Here is a 27,540-nt window from a genome sequence, read left to right as displayed (position 1 = left end):
TTATATTATATTATATTATATTATATTATATTATATTATATTATACCCGGTCTTATATTATAGTAAAATAAGACTGGGTCTTATATTAATTTTTGCTCCAAAAGATGCATTAGAGCTGATGGTCTGGCTAGGTCTTATTTTCTGGGAAACATGGTAGCAGTAATTTAACGATCAAGAGTTCACCATTTATTTTCCTATTTCTTTCACGTGTCTAGCATTTAGACCGTTTCTGCTGCCTGGGATATTTTTCTCTCAGAACCTTGTTAAGTCCTGAAGGCCTCTGTTCCATGGTACTTTGTGAAACTTTCTCCATCTCTTAGAATTTGCATTTCCTTGTGCTCCTAAGACGTTTTGTACCTTGATTGGAGCACAATTTTACTATTTTGCATTATAAAGTCCATATGTATTCATCTTCTTCACAAGACTGTAAGTTCTGTTAGGCCCACGAATCATCTAGAAGAATTCTGACAGGCTGTTAGCATCCATTGTTACAGGTATAATGATTCCAGCCTTTTAAAATGTACTGAAACTTTTCTGGCATCTTGCTTATTTCCACCTTCTTTTGACACTTGGAGCTCGGTCTCTCAATCCTTATCTACTTTCAAGGTTTTATAGGCTTTTCCGTGAATAGTTTTTTGTGTGGTTACCATTAAATTTATGCAAAAAAGTTTCATATACAAGTATGTGAATATCCTAATTCCCTGTGTGAGGATTGACTATATAGAATGATAACATATTTTCCTGTAAGTTGAGATTGCATGGGAAGGAAAGTATAGCAAACTCATGTGGAAGAAAATCAACTTTTGTTGAGCACCCATATTTACCAGATCATATAGAGAGAGCAGGTGTAGAAAAAAATTGAAGCATATATGAAGGGGGGAGTAGTGTGAAGATAAAGTTTAAGATGGAAAATTAGGTTAGAAAATTTGGATTGGGTTAGTAAACTATGAGATTGGAGTTTTTTGTGTTCTCGAAATATCATAATCAGAGTTGAATTATAGGATATATTATCTAATAATTTAGAGGATGAATTGAATTGGGAACAAAACCATTGGACTAATAAAGAGGGGTCATAAGAGTTTTTCTTAGGGCATGAAGACCTGAACTAAGAGAGTGGCCGCAGGATTGGAGAAGTGTTGCTGAGGTAGATTGGACAGAAACAAACAATTAGTTGTATATGGGGAAAGAGAGGGGTGACTAACAGGTGATGGTAAGATGTTAAGCCTGGGCGATTGAGGGAACGTGAACTCAGAGCAGGGCTCTGGGAGGTGATAAAAAATAAGTGCTGCCTTCAAGCCACTGCATTTGAGGTGCTGGTAGAACATTCACGTGGAGACATGTCGTAGAGTCAGAAATGTGAGATTCCCTTGGAGGTGGGTTAGCAGGGCTGGAGATAAACATGTGTGAGTAAGAAAGGTTAAAAAAGAAAACATTTGTTTTCTTCTGGAGTAAGAGGAAGGGCACAGGAAAAGCATCATAAAGAAGATACAGTTTGATCTGGCTTTGAAAAATGCCCATCATGGTATGGCATTCTGTCCCTGAGCTTTCCGTGTTTAGGGGACAGCGCATTTACTCACTCCACAAATCGGAAACGTTGAATGAAGGATACAGCAGCCAGAAGGACCTTCCTAAACTGCAAAATTGTTGCTGCTACTTCCATGCTTAACCTCCTTGAGTGTCTTTCTGTCTTAAGATAAAGGACTAACTTCTTAAATGTCTTCATCGGCACCAAGCCTTGCGTCCTCTGTACTCTAGGCTTCCTGCAAGTTGTTCCCTTGGCTTTGAAGTACATTCTGCTGAGTTTCCTCCCCATTCTCTCCTCACCTTCCCCAAGAATGTGAAGCAGATGTGATTCCTGCCAGATGGAGCACTCTCTTTGTTTTTGTTTTTTGTTTTTGTCCTTTATGGGCATTTTTTATTGCCAGGGTCAGGTTGTTTGTTATCCTGTTCTTTCTTCGAGTGTCACCTGCAAGTTTCCTCTACACTTGAGTCGGCCACCCTGGCCCCTGTCCCCTGACCTCTGACACTTGGCCCTGGTAGCCTGGAGCGGGCGTTGTTCCCTGGCGTTTTATGATTGGGTTACCCAGCTGCGTGCTGCTTTGGAAACCGCGGGGCAATTTCTTGATGCCTGATTTCCTAAAGGAAACGGGAGTCACTTTACTTCATCGAGAGGGTTTCATGTGCACACTGTAGAGGTTTGTAAAACATGGAGCTGAAATAGAGAAAGACTGGTGTAAGCAAGTGTCTTCTTAGGGCCTGCCTTCCTGACCAACGGAAAATCCTGATTCTAAGTTTTTAAAAATAGTACATTGTTCATAAATTTGCCTAAAGTGACATATTTATGTTTAGTATGCAGGAGTTAGAGTAATTTCTAACTCAGTTTTAAAAAAGTGACCCTCCCATAGAGTACTGGTTGTGCTTTTAGTAGCTGTTGACTGAGAAAACACAAAATAGCAAAAGCCACCATAAAATTTGAAATGCATTTTTAAAAATGAAAACGCATTTTCACATGTTTGGAAAATACACATATGTAGAAATTATGACTTATAGCATCTATAGACAATACTTGATTTCTTGCTTAGTGGATACTCAGGGAGGTTCAGGTCTCAGCTCTCAGTGGCTCATTGGGGTCTCATATTAGAATGTGGGGGAGACTGTTTGAAAATCTGAGCCCTAACTGAAATTTTGGAATGACAGGAAAACTCCATCTCAACATCCTATCACAACAATTGCTTGTTTTATGCCAGGCTGTGTACTTTATGCTGAGACTGGCCTATCAAACTATCTCAAGAATTAGTAGATGAATACTTTCAGAAATTATATTTTCAGGTATATGAGCATCGGTCTTAGGACTGTAGTGCTACTTTCAAGCTGAAATTTAGTAGATGACTTGCATACAAGTATATACCAACAGCAGTCTATTATGGCCATGGCTAAACTACCTTCTATTACTATAAATTACACAACGAGTCTTTATGGTTTCTTGGGTCAGCTATTTTATTTTAAAGGCAAAACAAACAAACAAAAACTCAAAACAAAACAAAACCAGCCAATCTTTTAGTACGTATGTTAAACTTAAGGCAAAATTGAAAATAAGCCCATGTTACATGTTATAGTCTTTAAAAAATACGGGGACAGCCCTTGTGAAAATCAGAGAGCTCTAATTTTACATTTATTCTTTCATTTCTCTTGTTTATATTGTGTTTGGTTGTCAGAGAATCTGGGCTTGGGAGAGATCTGTTTTGACAATTATAGATGGGTACTTATTTTATCTTAGAGTTTTTCTCTTAGATTAGTGGTATGTAAGTAAGGAAAGGCAGGGCATGTCTCTCTGTGCAGAGTCTAGGAGATAAGATAGGTCAATGGGGGTGGTAAGGGGGGGACGACGCAGTGAAAAAGAAAAAGTGCATGAAGAAAAAGTGCTTGCCCTGTAGTCATTGTTCCTGATTTCTATGCCTTCTAGTCAGACCGCTTTAGGGGGCTGGGAAGAGGATGGGTTGAAGGCAAGAGGATGTTTACCTACGTGCAGAGCCAGTTGAAAAATTGGCTCATTACCTTACTTGCATTCTTGTTCAAATTGCAAGGGAGTCAGTGTATGAAAAGAATATTGGATAGCAAATTGGAAGACTGGGTTCTTGTCTAAGGCATTTAAGTTTCCTGTGCTTTAGTTTTCACATCTGCAAAAGGAACACATTGGACTCAGTAATACCTGATACTACTTTTGCTTTAAGATTCTGTAATCTACAGGTTGTCTAAAAGTCTTCAAGAAGCTTTCATCATTTTTAATAGAAATGCATGATTGATAAATTATACAAGATTATGTTCTCTCTTGTTATGTTGGGTTCAATTTGTCTATTTTGTGGAACTAAATATAAATGTTATTCTGTGACTAAGATCTCAGTTTGAACTTTGTAGCTTTGTGTGTCCAGTAATTTGATCTATAAGCAAAGTTACATAACCCTTTTAAAGATTTAGTATTTATTTAAAGGATAGATTACAATGTATTGGAAGCATCATATTAAATATCCCATCTGAAGTAATGGCATTAAGCACTGGATATTATGTCAGTTGTTCTAAATGTACAGCTAAGAATTGCTTATTTGCACTTGATACATCTCAGATGGGGAAAGTCCTCCTTTATCAAGATACACTGCCAGTAGAATTTGCCTTTGACTACCCTAGAAATACGTTTAATGCTTAAAACTAGTTAATTTGGTTTTATCATGAAAGAAAACCTTCTCCATTGAGCTTTAAAGAACAACAACAACAAAAAAACTTTACTAATTTGGCAGGTTAAAAAAAGTATCTTCTCTTGGCTTTAAAATGTATCAGTAAGTTTTTGCGCTTTTGTATTCTAAAGTATTTCACACACATGAAAAGAATGCATAACATATACATAAGGCATAAAGAATAATTTTAAAAAAATCTTGGGTACCCCATTCAGATTCAGAAATGGAATATTGAAGCTGACCACCTGCACCAGTCACATCTTTCCTCTGCTCAGAGGTACCCACATCATGCATTTTGTGATTATCACCTAAATGATAACTGACTCTTGTTTTCTTTATAGTTTTCTCCTCTACATCTATATTTTATTGTTTAGTTTTGTATGGTTTGAAACTCTTCGTAAATGGTATCATCTGCTGTGTAACTTCAGTGACTTGCTTTTTATCCCCCTTGACGTTATGTTTGTGTTACCCATATTGGTGTATATTACTCATTTTTAAAATATTAGCATTTTTCAATTCTATGTTTTTCTACTTTTATTTGTGCTCCTTGCACATTTATCTATTGGGATTCTTGTGTTTTCCTGTGGAGTGAATCTTTGTGTTTTTCTCCCATTGCTCTTAAGCTTCATCATCCATATCTCAAATAATAATGATAGTGATAATAATAATAGCAAATACATACAGATGTTACTATGACCCGGACGCTAGTCTAATTATTTACTATTTACATGTATTAGCTCATTTAATGCTCATGGCAACCTTACCAGGAGGTACAGAGTATCATGATAACTCATATGTTAAGATTAGGGCCTCAGACACAGAGGCATTCAGTAATTTGTGGGACTGGGATTTGAACCGAGGCAAACTGGCCCCAGAGTCCATGCTCTTAATCATTATACTGTTCCGACTCCTGTGCAGTCTCCTCTTTGAATTATGTTTTTTCCATTTAACTTTTGATGATAATAAATATTGCTATGACATCCGAAAAGGAATGACCCTACCATGATGTTCAAATTGGTTCTCCTGCACAGTGTCAATTGCTTAACGTCATGCTACAGTTTAACTTGCTTCATGGTTAGACCATGAGTTTCCTACACAGGTTTTTTGTTTGTTTGTTTGTTTTTAATTCTTTGGGATTTACTATTGCCTTTTTCTTTTTTCCTAATTAGAAGGAAAAAATATGCCTTCTACATTATCCTTCTAAAACTTTCAGTTTTATACTTTTGGTACATGGTTTGGAATTGATTCCATCGATTTCCTGTGTTAATTTGGACCCATTTCTTCATATTTGGAGAATGACATCCTCTTTTAAAACATATTTGTGTGACCTTAACTGAATCACTTAATCTTTCTGAGCTTTGAATTTCCCAGCTAAGTTGCATTTGTGTAGTATAATTATTACACAGACAATTATTAATCAGACATATGGAATTGCCAATCAGAACTTCCTTTCAGTGTTAAATAACCAAGGGAGATCATGAGGGAAAATGATAAAATGGAGAGTTCTTGATAGAGAGTGGTTGGAAACTACTGATTTTCCCCAACACCTCAAATTATAGAAGAAAAACTTTGCCATAGAGAGATAAAGTGCCTTTGTACCATAACTTTCTTGGGTAGCTTTAATTTTTTTTCCTAAATTGATTAATTTTCTAATTGGTTAATTCTTTTCTCTTATATTCTGTGACTATATGATGTCTTCAAGTTTTCCCAAACTCTTGGATGATCTCCTAATATCCCTTATTTAAACATACTCAAATTCCTCTCATCTTAAATAATAAACAAAAAGCCTACTCAACCTGCCATCATCCTCTGTGACCAAGTTATTTATTTATTTTTTTTAACATTCTTGCTGTTTCTCTTTATCTGCCATCCATCCACAGATATGTATTGAACTTGTGTCAGGTACTAATTCATCTAATCTCTGGGGATGCAGTATGAACCAGAGAGGTTAGGGACTGGCATTCTCAGTTCGGAACTGGCATGGCCTGTTGTAGGAACAGTAAGAAGAGCGTTCTGTGGTGGGAGCAGGAGAGAATGGTTCGGGTTGAGGGCAAAGAGTAAGGTCAGTTCATACATGGTTCTTAGACCATTACAGGAGTTTCAAAATTATTTTGTGTAGTGAAACCCATTAGGGGGGTTTAGGCAGGCACTGTCAAGATTTGATTTGCATTTTTAAAAAGTCACTCTGGTTGCTGTGTGGAGAGAATGGACGGTAGGGGTGAAATGTGGAAGCAGGTAAACCATGGAGGGCCAGGTTAGTGTTTCAGATAAGAGTTGATAATGGTTTGGATCAGGGTGCTGGCGGCAGAGCTGATGGATTGCTGCTGGATTGGATCCAGGGTCAAAGGAAACACGAAGAGCCACCTGCATTATTCCCCAGAAACGGCTTTCATTGAAGCCACTAGTGGTGGCCGTGTCATCAAACCCAGTGGACTCAATTTGGTCCCTATGTTCCTGCTGTCACGGCGTTTGATACTTAGACCACTCACGCTTAGAGAGTCTTCTCTCTTGGGTTCTAACACTGTTTTGTTAGATGGGTGGTCTTAGGCAAAGGAATTAAATTATCTGGGCTCCAGTGTCGTTGCGTATTTACGGGTAGTGTTGTTTCGAGCGCATAGATCAGGGGTGTCAAACCTGCGGCCCACAGGCCAACTGCGGCCCACAATTCATTGTTAATTGGCCCGCAGCAAATTCCAAAAATATATTTAGTTTACATAAATCAACCAGGTGAGGCAATACGTACTTCACCTCGAGTGAGCGGCCCGGCTGTTTGTGTATTTTACCGCATATGGCCCTTTGGACAGCCCTGGCATAGATGGTTGTAATCATGAAATGAAATAATACATGTGAGTTACTTAGCGCAGTGTCATCCACAGATGTCATTCCTGGTAAATGTTCGGAAGCAGCACCGTCGTCATCAGCCTGGTCATCGTCCTTCTGGGACGAGGCCCCTCTGGACCTCTCCCTTCTCTGGCCACTGCTCCTTCTTGCCAGTTCTTTCTCCTCCAGGTCACCTCTGAATGTTGACGTTCCTCAGGCCTCTGACTTTTTCTTTCTCATTTTACACATTTGCTTAGGCCATCTTATTTACGCCATGGCTTCTGTCTGTATAACATCACCCCCACATCTGCCCATAAACCCGGTCCTGCTTCCTAAGCCACAGTCCCATGTATCCACTTCCTTCTTATCACCTGCAGTTGGATGGCTGTGTCTTAGGCGCCATCAGCATGTCAAAGACGGAACTTGTTTTTCTTCTTCTCCCTAGCTGAAGCCTCTCTTTTTGTTCCCTGGCTCAGTAAACGGTATTGTCCTCCTGAACTTTCTCTTCCTACCTCAGGCCCTGTATCAACCTTTTGCCTAGATTTCTGCAGTAGCTTCCTGAATAGTTTCGCTCCCTCTCGTCTCATGCCACCCCCAGCCGTTTTCCACCTTTCAGTCACGGTAACCTTTCTCATTGGTCCATCTCTTCGTATTACTTTGCTTTGGTTGCTTCCCTTTCTTTTTACGATAAAGTTTCAAATTCATATATATAATAGCTTCCAAGATTTGCTTCTGTCTCGTTTGTCAGCCACCCCACCCCCACCTCTACTCCTCACTTACACCTTCCAGCCACACTGCTCTTCTTTTATAACCTTTAGTGGGCTATGCTCTTATCTCAGGGCCACTGCTGTCTTTTTCTTTGTGTGGAACACTTCTTTCCTGACTCCTAACCTGGGCAGCATTGTCTTATCCTTCATTCTTAGTTTAAATGTTAAGTACGACTTTCTTATGTCTCCCAAACTAGACTGCTTTTCTCTGTTATATAAGATCTATATTCCCTTTTTGTGTCTCTGGGGTTCTCATTGCACTTGCTAATAATAGCTTTCTCATGAATATGTGAGCTTCATGGTGGAAGGGACTGTGGCATCTGTTTGTTTCTCACTTCGTCCCCAGCATCTGTTTGTTAAATAGATGAAGAGATGAAGGCAGCAGGAATTTGCCCAGTTTGGGGAATGAGAGGCCTTCTTGCTGAGTTTGGTGTGTGTTTTTCTTCATCTTTCAAGGTGATAAAAGGGAGAAGGGGAAAGTTTCTGTTTACTGCAGTTTAACCTTCAGACTCCCATGGCCTCAGGGTAGGGAGAAGGGAAGCAGCATCAGAACTGGAGGTGACTGTATCAAGCGTTGTTGCTGGTTAAAAAAAAAAAAAAAGTTGCCTTAGGGTTGATGTTTCTTTTTGCTGTTTGCAAGGACACCCGGAATTTACAGAGGAGTGCCCCTTGTAGTTCCCACGTTTGCCTGTTTTTTAAAAGTCAGCCATGGCAGTGCTTCCCAAATCCTTGGCACCTAGGCCTGAACATTGCCACAGAACCCCTGGAAGTGTGGCTTCCTGTGGCGCAAGTGCTGTCCAGTTACCCGTTGGATCCGGATATGTGTGTATCCCGTGCCGGTTGTTCAGCTCTCCACACCTGTGACCTACCTGCTCTCTGGCCTTCGCTTCTGTTTAGAATCCCAGTGGGAATCGGCTGGATTGTCTTTCACTAACTTGCAGGAACAGTGTTTGCCTGTGAGATGAGTTGGGAGCTGGCCTTTCCTTCAATATATCCTCTCTGCTCTTTATCTAGCAGAAGTTTTTCAAAGTGGGTTTATCCTATTTTAGTTTCCAGTGCTGCTGTAGATTTTCCTGTATTTTTGTATTCTAGTCACCATTTTAATGGGAATTGGTAGGGATTGCACTGAAGGAGAACATGAATGAGTTCTCTTTTAAAAGGTATTTATTTGTATTGCCACCTTTGTGTGGTGTGTGTGTGTGTGTGTGCACGTTTTTGCTCTCTGCTTTTTTTTGATCCCTTATTTTTTTGATCCCTCCCATTTCTTTCTTTTGTAAGTCTGAGAGTCATTTTTCAGTTGTTGCATTTAAATCATTTATATTTTATGTTATCATGGACATACCTGATAACGCTCCTGGTCCTGTTGTTTTATCCCCTTTTTATGACCTTTACCCCTTGGTTTTCAATCTTTTGCTGTATGGTTTCTGTTTTATTTGTTTTTATCTTTCGTAGGATTCGAAAGGTTAACGTCATATTTTAGGGCTATGACCTTGAAAAAGTGTTTCAAAATATCATTGAGCCTGAACTTATTTAATTATTAAATTAAAAAAAAAGAGAAACGTGCAGTGGCTGTTGACTCTGCAGGAGGAATTTTGGATTCTTTTGTTTTTTCCTGTTCTGTCTTTGTTAACTAGAGTGGGGCCAGTAGAGCCACGTGATTATTGTTGAATTGTTATTTTTATATGTTCTCTCTTTTAAGGATTATTTTTTAATATTTTTCATGTAATTATATAATAACATCTACTTCATTCTGTGATTACCACCATACCTTTTATACCTTAACTTCACCATTCTTAGGGATTTTGATTCATATGTCATTTGGCTTCCGTCTATCCTCGAGTTGATGTGGGTTTTGTTTTTGTTTTTCTGTCTGGTATGGAAGGATATACGCACGCACATTTCCTGAGCTCTCCTGTTATCTGAGGGAATTACAGACTGCTACATAGCATGTTAACCCTCCCTTGTAAAACAACAATTATTGATGAGAGGAATCCAAAAGAGCATAATTAAGAGGCTGGAAAATGCTTTTAGAATAACCTGAATGTATGTAATAGTGTAATTGTGGAATATAAAAATTTGCCAGCATTCTCTGTGGAAGGAGAACCTAGGAACAATGGAATTGACTGGTATTCAGATGACAAATCAATATCTACTAGGCATTCAGTACCTCTAATGTTGTATATGATTCTTAGGGTCATGATGCAAAATTAGTGATAGGTCCCAGAACAGTTTTATCTTTGAATCAGAGTGGGTGACATTGGCAGTTTTAGTGGAATTGCAACAGTATTTTATAACTCCTATTGAGATGTTTAGAGTTGACCAGAAATTTACTTTGTCAAATTTCTCTTCTATTAGTACATTTGCCTCATGCGTGCAAAGGTTAAATCACTCTATATGATTGATTGAAACAGTCAATTACAAAACTTGAAAGTTTTCTTTTTTTCTCAAAGATAATGATTTTTTGACAGTCAATAAAACATAATTGCTGACATAGAAAAAATTAATCTTAAATTAATCTTAGCTGAGTTGTCTGTTAGAGAATCACCTAAGTCTTACCCTGTTCAAAACTAAACTAATTAACACGTACACATATGCACACATACGTGCACTCCCTCTCTCTCATTCTATATCTGTGTCTCTCTCTACATGATATCTTAGACCTCTTGCTTTTTCTTAGACTTCTTGCTTTTTACTTCCCCAGTTAGGGAAGTAAAATTCTCTGAGCAATCTGCTAGTTACTTTCATCATAGACATCATCTCCTATAATCCTTCCAAAAGTGAATGAAGTAAGTGCTTACCTACATTATGTAGGTAAGGAAACCGATGATCAAGAGCAACTCCCTAGCTGAAGGTTTATCAGCTGGTTCGGTGATGGAGTCCGCACTGGAACCCAGTTCTGACTCCTTCCTGTGTGCCACACTGCCCACAGGGACACGGGCAGTCCTGCAGGTAGGCCTGTCGTCCATTGGCAACAGACATTCTGCACAGAAATGGGGGGAAGCAGAGGAAGTGACATTTGAGTTCAGTGCTATGAAAACATTTATTGAGTCTTTATTTGACATCCCACTAACTACTCTCAAGGAGTTTATCGGAGCGGCAGATGTATAAACCGAAAAGTATAACATGCAAACATAGATAGAACAACAGAGGTACTGAAGTAGCAAGTAGCATAGAGGAACCATTGATTCCTTTTCTAATAGAAGGGATGGGGAGAAGGGCCAGGGGAACAGCTGTGGAGGAAAGTTTCCCAGAAGAGATGATATTTAAACTGGGTCTCGAAGGTGAAAAATGAAGAGTTTATTCTTTATATCATATGGAGTATATGGGTGGTATGGGGAGGGTAGAAAAGGTGGGAAATGACAAATAGTTGACTATCATCAGAAGAGAATGTTTCTTTATTCAACAGACACTTACTGAATCCTCCTGGGGTGAGGCCCTGTGTGAGGGAATAGCGGGAAAGGACAAGAGAGTCCGTGGGACGTAGAGTGTGCCAGAGAGTGTTGGGATTGAAGTTGTGCATGCAGGAAAAGAAGCGGACCTGGTAGGTCCTGAATGCCAGGACAGACTGGGTGAATGTCACTTGGAGTTGCTATGCGATGAGCTGTGGAAACACGAAGCAGGGTGATGGCACAGTCAGAGCTAGGACACAGCACTTGTGCAGCCGTGTGGAGGGGGGGCGCGAGGGGAGTCAGGTTAGAGGCAGGGACACCAGCTAGAGGCCATTACTATATTCTAGATGAAAGAGGCAAAGAAAAGGCTGCATTTGAGCAATATCTTGGAAATCAAATTGACAGCGTTTAGTGGATTGGATTGACAGTGGATTGGATGTGAATGGTTAACATAGAAAATGATTAAAGGTGACTCCCAGGTTTGAAGTTTAGTGGCTGGAGGGATAGGAGGAGTCCTTTTTAACAGGATCAGGAGTACAGAAAGAAGAAGTTGGTGAAGAAAAAAAGAAACAAATTGAGTTTTGGATATGATAAATAGTTTGCGGTGGTCCATGTGTAACACCCAATTTCTTTTTAAAAGCATGACTCAATTACCTAACATTAATAAAGAAAACCACTGTAGGACGAAGTAGAAAGGACATTTTTTGCAAAATATTTCATTTCTTTCACTTTATGATCTCACTCAGGGCCTCTCCTCCCTCCCAAGTTCAACATAGTATCAAGGACAGTTGTTAGAGGCCAACAAGATTCACCTTTCATGGGGCGAGAAGGAGGCCGTTTTCATAAGGCATCTGTTTTATTCGCTGTGTCAGATACAAGCTACAACACACCCCGTCATGAGAATTTCATTTCATAATTTTCTTACATTCTGCAACAGAAAGTAAACTTGGAGGGCAGGAATGCCAAAATTCTGATACAAGAACACGTATTTATTTGCAGTTTCCAGTGCTAAAACTTTCTATTCCTGGAATGGTGGCAAAGTTCTAATTTAAAATATTTGAAACATCATTTAAGGAGACATATTTTTAGGGCTTATATTCAACTAATTAAAAATAATTTTTTAGTGACAGATATAGATACTGTAGTTTATAGCTCCAGGAGTAGGAGTTAGTCAGCTTGTATTAGCGAGTGTTTCTTTAGATGAAATGGTGCATTGAGGCACTGCCTCTTTTTTACATGTATGACCTTTATTTTAATAAAAAACCTGCACATGGTTCTTGGTACAGGGGAACCTAAGGTGAAAAGCAACCACTTCCAATGCCAACCTTCCCCATCTCTGTCTCACTCCTCTCAGGTAATGTCTTCATTTTTATTTTTATTTTTCTTGAAGTAATATTTTTAAATCATCCTTTTGTAGTTCCCTAATTATAGTCAATATAGTTATTGCACTGATTCTTGAGTCATCAATTTCAGATAATATCCAGTTATGAAAAAATAAGGATTTATCTGCTCTCTCTTCTCCATTCTGTCTACCTTTGTTCATCGTTCTGTTGATTTTTAATTGCTGTATTGTTCACTTTTGTAACATTAAATAAATATTTGTTCGTCAGCTTTTGAAAGGCTACAATGCAAAGCTGTTGTGACACAGAGATTCCAAGGAGAGTGACTTACATAAGCAGAAGTTTATTTTTCTTCCCCAGAATAGCCGAAGGAAGGTAATAGCCCAAGGTTGGGTTGGTGAGTAACTTTGCTTCATGACTTGTTCTATCTGCCTTCCTCAAGTAGCTTCCATCTCAGTGTTCAAGTGTGCTGCCACAGTTGTTGTCATTTCCCCGGGGAAGAAGTCGAAAGCAAGTGACTGTCTTTAAAGGAGGTGACCTGAAATGTCACACATCATATTAACTTATATTCCATTGGCCAAAACTTAGTATCATGTTCACAACACACTCAGGGAGGCTGAGAAATGTAGCTGTATGTTCAGCTACAATTTCAGAGGCATAACTAAGACCAAGAAGGAAGCATGGATTCTAAAGGTCAATTAACATTTTCTAGTCTGGTTAGTTATCTCCAAATCTCTGTAACATGAGGGCCCTGCTACTCTTACCCTTTCCCCTGCCTGTCTTTCTGGCCTTCTTTACATTTTATTAGCTATATGCATTTTCTTTTTGTTTTACATTATGAAGTTACTAATGTTTACATTCTGTTCTGAAACCACAGCCAAATCCTTGTCTATAGGTTGTTTGTAAAATCTTATATAGTTATACATATTATTTACGTCCAGGTCAAGAAAGTGAGTTATTACTACAGTTCCTTCCCCTTAGGTCCAGGGTCATAATCTCTGGACCACTGGAAAGGATACACATTTTTCCAGCATCATGACAAATGAGTAGTTTTTTCTTATATTTATAGATTGGTTAAAAGCAGAGCACTTTATTTCTAAGGTCTGCCTCTGGACGCTGACTTGTTAGATCAACAAGAGAAGCTGCAGTGAATGTGGTTAGTTCCCAGGGTACTTTCAGTCACTTAAAGAAATGAGATTTTCACATTCAGTCTTTTTGTTGTGACCGGGAGCCACTCAGTTTTGCAGCTGATTGAAACCTTTGGTTCTCAAAAGGCTTGGATAGTTTGTTAGCTCCAGGTAATCCAAGGTGAGGTGGTCTTCTCCCGCCTTTAATGTCTGAAAGGGGAGCCATGTCTCCTGACCAAGGTAAGAATCTCTTTGGGATATTTAGAAACAGAAGGGATGTAATGAGAGAGAGACGCTGGGCTTTGTAAGGTGTTCTCTTTGTCTTCGGCCTGGAGTTCTCATCCTTCCAGACCCTGTTGTTTTCCCAAACAAGGACAGCAATCTGAGGCGCAAGAGTTCTTGCCTTTGAGGAATTTTTAATGTAGTAGAAGAGATTAAAATAGACTTCAGTTCAAACGCTTGCTCCGTCGTCTACTGGCCACATGACTTCAAGCAAATTATTGTCTGAACCTTAGTTTCTGCTGGAACACATAATCCCCAAATCCCAATGGCTTAAAACTCTGAAGGCTTATTTCTTGCTTGTAATGCATGTTCATTGTCTGTCAGATGGGAACACTGCTCCACGTCCCTTACTCCAGGCTCATGGGTCATGGAGCAGCCACCATCTAATTAAAGATCGTTGCTGGACACTGTTAGAGAGACAGAGAAAGTCCTGGAGTGTCCCATACCAACAATTAAGTGCTCTGCCTTAGAAGGGACACACATTATCATTTCTGGTCACAACTTATTACCCAGAATTAGTGACATGATCTCACTTAACCACAGGAGCCAGGAAGTGTATCCCGACCTTATGCCTGAAAATGGAGAGCCAGGATGTGGGGGGAAAGTGCTAATGACGGCCACAGTGAGGAATGCGTGTGCCAGGGTTAATGTGAGGATTAAATGATATTATGTCCACACATACAGTCACCTTGTGCATGTCTCAGAAATGATTATCGTTAGCAATAATATCAGCATGGTAAGATGGACACATGCAAAATATTTGAACAACAGTATGAAGTGGGACTAAGTATGGCTTTTGAAAACAACAAGGAGGTATTTCAACAATGTCACCTTTTTTTTTTTTTTAAAGATTTTATTGGGGAAGGAGAACAGGACTTTATTGGGGAACAGTGTGTACTTTCATGACTTTTTTTTTTTCCAAGTCAAGTTGTTGTCCTTTCAGTCTTAGTTGTGGAGGGCGCAGCTCAGCTCCAGGTCCAGTTGCCGTTTCTAGTTGCAGGGGGCACAGCCCACCATCCCTTGCGGGAGTCGAACTGGTAACCTTGTGGTTGAGAGGATGTGCTCCAACCAGCTGAGCCATCCGGGAGCTCAGCGGCAGCTCAGCTCAAGGTGCTGTGTTCAATCTTAGTTGCAGGGGCGCTGCCCACCATCCCTTGCGGGACTCGAGAAGTTGAACTGGCAACCTTGTGGTTGAGAGCCCACTGGCCCATGTGGGAATCAAACCTGCAGCCTTCGGAGTTAGGAGCATGGAGCTCTAACCGCCTGAGCCACCGGCCCGGCCCAATGTCACCTTCTTATAAGCTACATGAGACTATATCACAATGTATATGAAAGTGCCTTATAAATTAGAATGTGCTATACAAATGCAGGTGGACATTATTATTATCCAATAAGATATTAGAAGACACAGCGTTAGAGCTTGGTTCAGTGTTAGAGCTAGATCTTTATAATTATCAAGAAATGCTGGTTGAAGTTGTAAGAATAGGTGAGATCTGAAACAAAGAGATTAAATGGAAAGAAATACAGAGGGTACTGAAAGGGTAGCTCAGAAGCATAATCACAGTTTGGAAATCAGAAGGAAGTATCATAGGAGATAGAGAAGCAATTTCTGGAAAGGGAGGAAGAAAATGGTACTTTGTAGTATCAGAAAAGTCAAGAGGAGAATGTTTTTGATAAGGAAAATCAACCATATGAAATGTCACTAAGAGGCATTGAGCCTCAGTTCTGTGAGTTCTGTGGGGGTAGTATTAACAAATAATCAGTGGGGAATGTTAGTTAAAAAAGGAAAAGTAGTATTAATTTAGAGGTGTCTATGAGTATGTGCCAGATTCTTCTCTAGTAGCGATTTGTGAGGAAGCTGTTATAAACTCCATATTTACAGATGAGCGTTCAAAGTTCAGAGTAAAACTTGATAGATAAGAGCTAACTAGTCAGTGAGAAAGTTTGAATTTGGATTCGATCTTCAAGTACTAGGAAATCAAAACCAACTGTACTATATAAACACAACAAAATGAAACAGTAAAAAAACTTGAAAAATTATAAAGGAATTTATTTATAGTAGTCAAGAATGATTTGTTTATGTGGGTTTTGCTTTCTTGTTGGCACTTTTTACATATTGGGAAAATGAAACATATATAATGTAGAAGCTATGAACTGTGAAATCAATTTACAATTTAGAAGAAAAGGATTTACGTATTATGTTGATGATGGAAGTTTTAAAATATTAATGAGACTGAATAGATCCCTGAATTTCACAAGATGCTTTATAAAACAGGAATCCTGAAGAAACTACAGCATTTGATAGACTTCTAATTAGCACCAGAAGAAGATGGACTTTTATCCATAATTCTATTTTAATTATACTATTGGTGTGTACCTTCTTAATGGGCACAGTTTAACCATAGCATTGTCAATATGAGCTGCAATTCTTTATGTCCTTTTCTTACTTTTTACATGAACTGAGTAATAAAGAAAATATAGGTGCTGCAACATGTAGACAAGAGGGGCTTTAGGTTCATATTTTCTCCAACTGGCTGTCTGGTCTTTGATTACTCTCTTTTTCGCCATTTTGTTATTTACAAAACAAGAGCTTTTTACTCATTATTTTATTCATTCAATTCATTGTTTCTTTCGCTTTTTTTTTTTTTTACCGAGATACACGTGATGGGTGATATTTCATGAGCAACGTACTCACATAGTCATATATAGATTAGGATTGTAGACCCACGAGCAGACAGCACATTCCTGGCGCTGGTTCAAACTCCACTCTGTTCTCTCCCACTCAGGGAAAACATGTCAGAAAAACAGTAAATGAAGGTGACATTGTTAAAGTGACAACTCGAAATACATCCTCATTATTTTCCTAAAAACATTATTTTCAAACATCGGCATCTAGAGACAATTTTTAACAAATTACTTGTGAAACATCTCGCGACTACCTCTGGTGGGTGGTGATTTCATGTTCAGAAACTGACATCTTAGGCGTTCTCCAAGATTTTTTCTAGTTCTAAACTTATTTAAGATAAAATTCTATTATTCTCAAGCATTTCCAAAAGGTCTGATTCCTTGGTTATTCTGCCATCAGGTTCTTATTAGTAGGCATTACATGAATTAATAGTACCCCGTACATATGATATTTATCAACAAATTAATTTTATTTTTCTGGAGATAGCACTAATTCAGAATTTGTTTTCTTATCTCTTAACAGGAAATACTTTTGTGAATTTCAAAGAGTGGTACTGAGAAAACTGGGTTGTAGCATTCTGATTGTTACTTTCAGGAATCAGTCATAAGTCTCCTCTTCGTTTTGATAAAATAGTTTCAAATTTTGCATTTGTCCACAGACCAAATGAAATAAGTAGTGTACTAATTACTTCTAGAAGTTGTAAGTCAAAAGACTACTTACATTATTTTCTAACCATTTGTGGTTTCCTAAACATTATGGAATAATTTATAAATGTATTTCTCTGTTTATTGTTCAGTTATTCAACAAATATTTATTAAACATTTACTGTGCTTATTATATGCCAAGCAATGTGCCAGATTAGCAGTTCTTAAAGCGTGGGCTGTGGACCCCTGGAATCTCCAAAACCTTTTTAACGGGTTCACAAAGTCAAAACTATTTTCACACTAGTACTAGGACATTATTTTCCTTTTTCACTGTGTTGACGTTTGCGTTGATGTTGCAAAAGCAAAAGTGGGTAAAACTGCTGGTGTCTTAGTATGAATCAAGGTAGTGGCCATGAACTTCATTAGCAGTCATTCTATTCTTCATTAACATACACATGGTGGAAAAAGCCGTTTTCACTTAAGAATGTCCTTGATGAAGTAGTAAAATTTATACTAACTTTATTAAATCTTGACCTTGAATATATATCTTTTTAATATTCCATGTGAAAAAATGGGAAATATACTTTTATATAGTGCTTCTGCATGCTAAAGTGCAGTGGTTGTCTCCAGGAAAAGCACTCGTGTCATTGTTTGAAATACCATTTTACTTGCCAAAATGACCAACAGACAAATTAGGGTTATTTAGACTTGGATATTTGCTGGGCATTTTCTCAAAAATGCACAAGTGATTCTGTCATGTTAAGGAAAACTGACAATATTTATCAGCAATGACAAAATTCAGCTTTCAATTTAAAAAATAAAATTTTGGGACACTTGTATCTGCCACTGTGAGCTTGACAGCTTGTCGGTGTTTAAAGCCTTTTTTGATGAAATCAATGGTGATATTAATGAATATGATTTTGATATTGATAATGAAATGTGTCAATATATGAAAGATCTGCATAACCCAGTGAACCAGTATTTTCCAAATGCGCAGTTACAAAATCATGCAAAGTTAGAAGATGCATTCAAAATACAAGATAGACCAATGAGTTTTAATGTAACAGTATGAAAAGTTCATTGATAGTAGTTTCACACTATCATTTGTTGAGTTTTGGTGTAATATTAAAGAAGAATATCTACAATTATCTGAAAAGTTATTAACGTACTCCTCCCTTTACCAACTACTTATCTGAGTGAGGCAAGATTTCATTTGTACATATGCTTCAACGAAAATAACATGGCACATCAGATTTAATGCAGAAGCAGAGATGGCAGTATGGCTGTTTTTTGTTAAGCCATATATGTGGTTTGTTTTGTATAATATAGTTATTTTTCACTGAAAATACAATTTTTGTAATATATCGTAAATATTTTTATTATTCTTTGTAATAGAATAAGCATATATATTTTTTTAATTACTCAGTTTTAATTTCTAATACAGTAAATATTGATAGGTATAATAACCTCATAAACAAAAGGCATTTGGGGTCCTTGATAATTTTCAGGAGTGTGAAGGGATCCTGAGATCAAAAAGTTTAAAAATAGCTAGCCCTGGATATATTAAAAAGAAAAGTCCTTTTTCACAGAGCTTTTCTTTGATGCCCAACACCCCCATATCCCTGCCCTTCCATCCCAAAGCTGGAAGCTATATGTCTTCCCCTGGAATTCCATGTACTTTATTTCTATCTCTGTTAAAGCAGTTAGCACATATCTTATGTTTTCATCTAGGCTAATATGTTTTTTTTTGACAGCAAAGAGTATATGTTACATCTTTGCATATTTGTCAGCATTGTTTTCCATGTCGTAGGAATTTATCGTAACCCTCTCTTTGTCTGTGGGGCATTGGTTCCAAGACCCTGGTGGATACCTGAAATCACGGATCGTACCAAACCCTCTGTGTACTATGTGTTTTCCTACACATGCATACCTATGATAAAGTTTAACTTATAAATTAGACACAGTATAAGATGAACAATAACTGAAAATAAGATAGAAAAATTCTCTCTTTTGGGTACGTTGGACGAAGGGATGATTAATATCTCTCATGGGACAGAGCAAGACTCTGAGAGATTTCACCACGCTACTCAGAACAGTGTGCAATTTAAAACTTATGAGTTGTTTATTTCTGTAATTTTCCATTTAATATTTTTGGACTGTGGTTGACCATGGGTAACTGAAAATCGTGGAAAGTGAAACCATGGATAAAGAAGGACGATTGTGTATAGAGGAACTGAGTAACTTTTTGCGATTCCTTGTCTTAAAAGTGTTATCTCTAAATGGTCTGGAAGATTGAAGATTCTGAGTAGCCAGTGTGCTGTTGTTTCTTATACCGAATACAAAAAGATCTCTGCGGCACAAATGGATGCCCAATTCTAGCTAATGACGTTGCGATTTCGACAAATAAATGAGTGATTGATCAAGTCATTCAACAAACATTAATTGAGCATGAACTGGGTGCTAAGCACTGTGCTGGTAAGAACAAAAACGTTTTTATACGAACCTTATAGTAAGTAAACAATTAGATCAGTGGTTCCCAAATGCTGGCCCATGATGAAGTTTCTTCTTTAATAATAAAATGAGAACAATAGCAACAGTGACATTTTTTCTCCTGCAAAACGAAATCTATTCTGTTTCAAAAAATGTTCTTTATCTATCATGGTGAGATTAGAGTTTGGGGCTTTTTGTTTTTATTTTGTCTTTACTTGACAAAATTCAAATTTGTCAACTCTCTTTTGACCCCTGCAGTTTTGGGGGGACATTCTAGCAGCTTGAGGAAAACCACTGATACAGACATTCCTTTGTCATTTATTGGAAAGGGATGACTTTTACGTTAGCCACTCTAAATCAACTATAGCACAATCAGCGCATTTATTCTAGAGCTAATTATCAACTTTGTGAGTTCTTTGGATTCCCTGTTAACATCATCTTTCTTTGGCAGTTTATTGTTCAACCACAAGGAAAAAAGTAACAGGAAATAAAAATAAACCCAAACCTAAAACAAACTAACTGACATTAATCAAATTTTTGGATATCAGAGTTCGGCAGTAGGGTGGGGTGGGAGGGGAGATGAAGAAGTAAAATTTTTTATTAAAATGGGGCATTTGAATTATCTTTGAATCTCAAGTCAGATTGCATTTTCAACTTTCCATCTCTTCATCGGAACTGCTACTTCCTGTGGAGGAGCAAACTGGTTTTCATTGGAATTATTCCATTAAGCATGATTGGCCATAGAGATGGCAGAGAGAGCAGTGTGGGACGTGATGATCCTGAGCAATCAGTTCCATGGAATCAGTCATTTACATCGTCACTGTTTTCATTCAATAAACGAATGGCTGCTAAGTGCCAACTACTGGGATACAAAGATGAAAAAGACACCATCCCTGGGCCTAGGAGGTTTATAATCTAGAAGAGGGAGACATACGCCAATCAGTGCTCTGAAGACTGTTCCATGGGAGGTGCTAGCATGCTTGGTGCCTCAGTGGGGATGAGGCCAGGGAGGTCAGGAGTGGTGGCAGTTGGGAGTGGTGACGAGGAGTGGAAGGACATGGGATGGAGAAAGACATGGGCGCAGAAGTAGGAAACAGTGGACCTATTGGGGGGAAATGACAAGTACATGGGTATGGCAGGAGCATGGCGTGGGGTGGGGTGCGGTTACAGCAAGAGAGAAGATGAGTTAGGCAGCAACCAGACTGAGAACTTTGTATGCTTTGTTTAGGAATTTGGACTTTATCCAAAGGATTTACCAAAATGTGTTCTGTGGGATGGTGATAGGAAAGAAGGGGTTTGTGTGGTCAGAACTATTGGAGGTACCAACTGAGGCAAAGTTACGCAGGTGTACTTACTGCAAAGCCTCTCAGACCCTTTATATTGGGTAGCATTTCCACTTGTGTGAAATGGTATTTCCTGTTTCTCAAAATATGCAGTGGGGAATCAATCATTAAAAAGTTTTAAGCAGGAAATTATAGATAATTGTGTAATCTGATTTTATTCTCAACACATAGTGTGATACTGCTTGTTAGGATTGTTCAACCAGTATTTTTTTTAACACCAAATATTTTCAAAATGATGCACTAGATATTCTGGGAAATAGATGCATAAGCCATATATCTGAGATTGAGAAAATAGCATGTTGATTATCTATAGATATTATTCATCTATGCAATTATTCGAGACAAAGGCAATACAAAAATGAGGAAATTGAGGGTAAACTTGGAGAATTTTAAAATTAAACTTGGGTGGCGCCTTGCTCAGTGCTGGTTTCTACAGGGTGTTGAATGCTAATTCTTTCACAAAAGATTGTCATTACTCAGAAGCATGGGCTTCTTTTGCCTCTTTTTGGGGCTAGGATCATTTCTGGCTAGAGCGCTCTCCCAGGACTCTAGCTCAGAGCATGCGATGGGAAGAAAGCTATCAAATTGAAACTTGACTTTTTTTGGGAGGGACAGGAGTAGATGTTGTTTTGTTTAGCCTTCAGAAGTACCAATATCATCAACCTATTGAAGCTTTGGTTGATTGAGGTGAAGTCTGTAGATATATCATAAAGGTGTATCCAAGGAGTTTAGAGAAAAATTTTGAAGGTGAAAGAGAAAGTTGCATCTGGTGAAACAGAAAGATCAAATGTAGAAATCTGAGTGTGTCTCAGAATTTTCGCTTAACTCCCTACATTTTTCACTTAATGTCAAGGGAAAGGATCTTTAAATAATCTTTTTCTTTTTTTTAAAAGATTTTATTGGGGAAGGGGAACAGGACTTTATTGGGGAACAGTGTGTACTCCCAGGCCTTTTTTCCAAGTCAAGTTGTTGTCCTTTCAGTCTTAGTTGTGGAGGGCGCAGCTCAGCTCCAGGTCCAGTTGCCATTTCTAGTTGTAGGGGGCGCAGCCCACCATCCCTTGAGGGAGTCAAACAGGCAACCTTGTGGTTGAGAGGACGCGCTCCAATCAACTGAGCCACCGGGGAGCTCAGCGGCAGCTCAGCTCAAGGTGCTGTGTTCAATCTTAGTTGCAGGGGGCAGAGCCCACCATCCCTTGTGGGACTCAAGGAGTTGAATTGGCAACCTTGTGGTTGAGAGCCCACTGGCCCATGTGGGAATCGAACTGGCAGCGTTCAGAGTTAGGAGCATGGAGCTCTAACCGCCTGAGCCACCGGGCCAGCCTTTTAAATAATCTTCTTGAATTAATTGAATACTTAAGTGTTTATTATCGGCCACATTATCTAGTAGAGAAACAGAGAATCAGAGTATCTAGAGCGAGTTGGTATAATCTCAGTCTTTTAATCGCCAATTTTGTAGTGGTCATGAACACTGGCCCTGGAGCTAGATGGCATGGGTTCAAATCTATTAAAGCATGCAGTTCAGTTACTTACAGGCTCTGCTGTTCACTAGCTCTAAGATTTTAGGCAAATTATTTAATCTCCCTATCGCACAATCTTCATCTAAACAAGGGAAAATGACAATATGTATCTCATAAAATCATGAGGATTAAAAGAGCTAATAAATGTGAAGTGCTTAGAATATGTGCCAAGGGTTTCATCAGCTGTTATCCTTAGGATATCTCTGTCCTACTGTTTTCGCTAGGATGATTCACTGTGGAGATTCATCAAGGAGTAGTTTTCTGGCCTAAATAGGGTTCTGTATTTGGAGAATAGCCTGCTAACTCTAAATAGGATTGGGTATAAATGGACTGCTAGAAATTTCTAATGCATATAATTTTAAAGCATGTATTATGTACCAGGAGTTTTCCAAGTCCTTGTTATCAGTTAATTTATTTTAGAGTTGAGGAAACTGAGTCATTGGGAGAGTAAGTGGTTTACCCAAAGCAACACAACTAGGTAGGGCCAGGGCCAGGATTCCAATCCCGGCCGTCTGACTCCATAGCTCACATGCATTCATTATGATAGCCCATCCTTCATGCACATGTATTCTGTGTTTTAGATTGGTTTGTCAGTGTTTATTCACTACAAACATAAATGAAGTGCAAAACATTAGTGAAAAATTAATTTTGTGAAACCATTTCAGCCTAAAAATATTTTTCTGTTCTAGGGAAAGAGTTGCTCTTGGTGTCACATGTGAGAGCCATTTTCACTATGATTCTTTTGTTGTTTGTAAGTGTAAGATTATGAGTTTGATTTCACCAAGGCATCCAGATGCATGCATCCATTCTTTAGAATTGTTTTTCACTTTACATCTCAGCCACATATTTTCAGAGTAGTGTGTTAAGGAATGCCATTTTGCATGTACTTGGCAAAAATAGCTGCTTTTTTCACTATATTTAGGGTTAACACGTTAAAATAATTAGGGTTATATCAAATCCAAACCATGAAATGCATGCTTGGTAGGGTTTGAAAATGGAGAATGTTGTGACAAATCATGCTTTTTGTATTCTTCAGTGTGAAAAGACCATACTATTCTAAAAGTTATTGATCATATTGGTTGCTCTACTTCATTGGTGCAAGTGTAGTACTTTCAGGGTTTGCTTTTAAAGAAAACTGGGCAAAACTAATTTGCCACTAGATGGAGCCCTGGCTATTTGGGTAGAAATAAATGCAACCTAACCGGAACATGAAATCACATAGTCATATGGTGCTGGAGGGCCCTGGTATTGGAGGCCCGCAGCTTTTAATTGTAGAATGCATCTTTGTTCTTTGCCTGACCTGCAGAGTTACATCACTGACTTTCTTCCTGTGCGCTGGCTTTGACACAAGCCAGATGGCCGTGGCCATTGGTAGGCGCGCAGGCCGCCTGGTACAGCAATTGATGAGGCAGAATAGGAAGAAGACGTTTTATGATCAGCTGCGGGAGCATAGTGAGGCTGCGGCTTTGCTAAGTAATGACATCGACCATGCACACTTTATACCTTACAAAGAAGGTCACGAGGAAAAAATACATTTTTATTTATAGTGTTGTGAGGTATAGACCTTTGATCTTTTATTAGTCAGTAGTCTGCTCCAAAGGAATGCTCTCTTTTCCCTGCTCTGCAGTCACTCGTGAAAATGGCATGTTTATTTACGTTTAATGGTTCTTTCAGGCTGTGCATTGCGATACTTACCTTCCCTCTTCCTCCCTTTTGTCTCCAGTTAGTAACACAAAAATGTTTTAGTTTTGTATTGAGTTTAGTTTGGAGAAGTCAGAGTTCAGGCATGTTAATACAAGCAGATTTCTGTCAGATATACTCCAGAGTGATTTGGTAAAATATATTACTGTTTATTATGTGTTTGTTCTTCCAGGAGGTCAGAAGAGACCCAGAAACAGACTTTTATTTTTTTTTGGGGGGTGAGGGTCAGGAAATGAACTAGACATTAATTTTACTTCCATTTTTGGACATTTAGTGGATAAGGTCACTTCCAATGCTAATTTTAAATAAAATATTAGAAGTTAATATTCATATAGTATTTTCCATCTTCATTTGAAGTTAATCTTTACCAACTGAAAGATTATACAAAACTTCAAAGAAAGTCCTAACAGAACTTTTCTCTAAAGTTTATCATTGACACAATTTTGAGCTTCTTCCACACGATTCATTTCCAGAAGCTTAAAATATATATATATATATATTTATATGCCATTTTTAAGGCTAGATTGTGAATATTTTTCACAGAATTCACCTAGACATTATAAATTATAAAATCAAATGAAAGTTCAAATGCACTGTGCTATGTTCAGACTTAACGCTGTTTCTAAAGTGAAGTCTCCTAGTTGACCCTAGGTTATTTGGCTATTAACAAAAAAATAAAACTCTCACAAAAGAAATTCTCTTAATCTTACAATATTTTACAGTCTTCTCCAGGGACGGAGATTTGCAAATAATTGCTGAAAGAAAGCAGCCTGGTGTAAGGAAAGAATACAGCTTTGCAGTGAGATATAACAGGGTTTTCTAATCCTTTTTCCACTGGTTATTTGCTTTGTGCCCTTGGACCTTTGAGCCTTGGTTTATTCACATATGTATTGGGGGATAAAAACCTACCTGCTAGGTTTATTGTAAGAACGAAATGATACCATGTGTATATTAGGCCCCAGACGATTCCTGTCACATGGTACCAACTCAGTAAATGTTCATTCCTTTAAATTGTTTTAAACATCGTCTCTTTTCTGAACCTCTTGCAAAATGTGTTCACAGATTACACGATTATATTGTGTATATTTTATTCATAAGATGTAAATAAGCCTGGGTTGAAAGTAAGCTCACCAGCTGAAAACTAGGCATTTGAAATTTATTAGCACTGTGTATGTGTCTTCATTTCCACTCGTAAAAACTGTAACCATCCATTGAGCAATGAATGTGTTTTAACATTTGTGATGTTTTAATTTTTCTCTTTTTTCTCCTACTCAGCTCTTGCCCCTGTTCTTTGCCTGTCGTTTTGTTCGTGAAGATAGCACAGTGATGTCTGCATTCAACCTGCTGCATTTGGTGACAAAGAGCCAGCCAGTAGCCCTCCGAGCCTGTGCGCTTCCCTCAGGTTGCTGCTTCTTATTCTGTACCTAAGTGAGGGCACTGGTCCGTGTGGGTGTTTCTGCTGCAGGAAGTGGTACACCATCATGCTCGCCTCAATTTCGTTTTCTTTTACTTGGGTCCTAATTTGAAGACGGAAATTGGTTATAAATCACCACTCTACTTTGAGTAACATTCATTTCCACCATCCTTACAACCTTGGAAACATTGTTCAGTTTCCTTGCTCGGTACATAATTGTCACTAATATTTCATAATATTTTCTTGTTCTTTAATGCACCCTACACATCTGAAAATCATAATATTGTTCATAAGAGGCCGGCAGTCTTGATAAGAAACTGTCCCAAATCACACAACATAGGACATTGATCTTGTTAAACGATAATGGAAATGCTTTTCATTTCTCATGTGGCCATTCCTTTAGGAAAGAAAAAATTAAAATGAAGAATTTTAGTATAATAAAGCTAGTTAGTTATTGTAGTTTAAAAATGTTCTGCTTAATGACCAAATAAACAGAACTAATATAGCATGTGTCAATTGGTTTTTACATTAGAACCACCATACTTTAAAAAAAATACAATTTTAAGCATTTAAACACATGAGGTGACATTTAAGCATTTAAATTTCATTATGTGACTGTAGCATCATAAGTTTAATATTTTAATTATGAAAACCACAATGGTCAGATATTTTCTGTGAACATTATTGTCAATATTGTTTATATTTTCTACTAATGCGTATATCTCTATTACTGTTTTGTATAGAGAATTTAATTCTAACTCATTAAGCATTCATTGACAATTACGAGTGCCAGGCATTGTGTGAAGCAGTGAGGACACCACGATAAACAAGATCAAGCCCGTCTCTTTAACTAGTGCAAGATGGAGATGGAGCTGTGTGAGGACCATTGAACCATAGGGTGCGAAGACTAGACTAAGCGTGTTTATACCTGGCGTGTTAGGGGAAGCCCGAGAAGCGTGGGCCTAGCTTTTTGCTTAGGGGAAGACATTTTGGGAGGGAGGCAAGGTCTCGGAAGCTTCAGGAGAACCTCATGGAGAATACGAGTGTTTGAGCTGAATCTCAGTCTGTGAGCAATGGCCAGGCGTTTAAAGAGGAGGAAGGATGTTTCTAACATATGGAGTAAGTAGCATGAGCAAAACAAGAAGGCTTGAAAGAGCAAGGTATGTTCGAGAAATGCAGGTTATTTAATATGGCTGGCTCGGTGGGCGAGGGCCAGTAGAGGAGGTGCGGAAGGAAGGTAGCTAACTCAGGACGCGCCTTCTAGGTTTTAGGGAATTTAAACCTTGCGGGAGGGTTGACGAGAGAATGACATGACTTGATTTGCATTTTATGATTATCGATTTAGTATGGTGGAAGGTCAGTGCTGATTCCAGATGTTTCTATAAGAAGGCTGGGATTGCAACTTGATTAGAAGGGAGGATAGGGCGTTTGTCTTAAAGGTGTATTTAAATAGTAAACATCTGGTTTTTTTTTTAAAAATCGATGTTATGTTTATTTGTGGTGACATGAGAGGCTAATGAAGCTTAGTGCCTGGGGGGCCCAGTCACTCTTCTCAGTAGCTTTGCCCTGCGATCATAGAGTCGATTGGAGGCGTTTGAGACTGGAGGGACTCAGGAAGTGCTGAGAGCCTCAACGGTGGGATCCGGAGGGTTGCAAAGGAGGGGGCTGGATTAGAGGCAGATTCAGGTTGTAGAACTGACAAGGTTTAGCTGTTGAATTTTATATTAATTTGAGTGAGAACATACGCCAATGTAGACCCTGTGCCATGTGGAACTTTTTTCATAACTACAT

The 27,540-nt window shown here is 38.5% G+C and overlaps 1 protein-coding gene across 2 annotated transcripts in view; it reads left to right on the top strand.

The window, feature by feature from the left end:
* The window catches only part of MSRB3 (methionine sulfoxide reductase B3), a 151,374-nt gene that overhangs the window by 4,579 nt on the left and 119,255 nt on the right, over window positions 1–27,540 (top strand). Inside the window, exon 1 of one of the 2 annotated variants that reach the window (XM_074325457.1) lies at window positions 25,617–25,737. The exons of the other annotated variant lie outside the window; for it this stretch is intronic. Within the exon in view, the coding sequence (XP_074181558.1) occupies window positions 25,662–25,737 (76 nt within the window). The 5' untranslated portion in view covers window positions 25,617–25,661. Of the gene's footprint in view, window positions 1–25,616; window positions 25,738–27,540 lie in introns of those variants that run through there. 2 annotated transcript variants of the gene reach the window in all.

This window comes from Rhinolophus sinicus, linkage group LG02, assembly GCF_036562045.2.
Source record: "Rhinolophus sinicus isolate RSC01 linkage group LG02, ASM3656204v1, whole genome shotgun sequence".
NCBI lineage: Eukaryota > Metazoa > Chordata > Mammalia > Chiroptera > Rhinolophidae > Rhinolophus > Rhinolophus sinicus.
The sequence above is the reverse complement of the archived record's forward strand: the minus strand, read 5'-3'. Positions and strand labels throughout refer to the sequence as shown.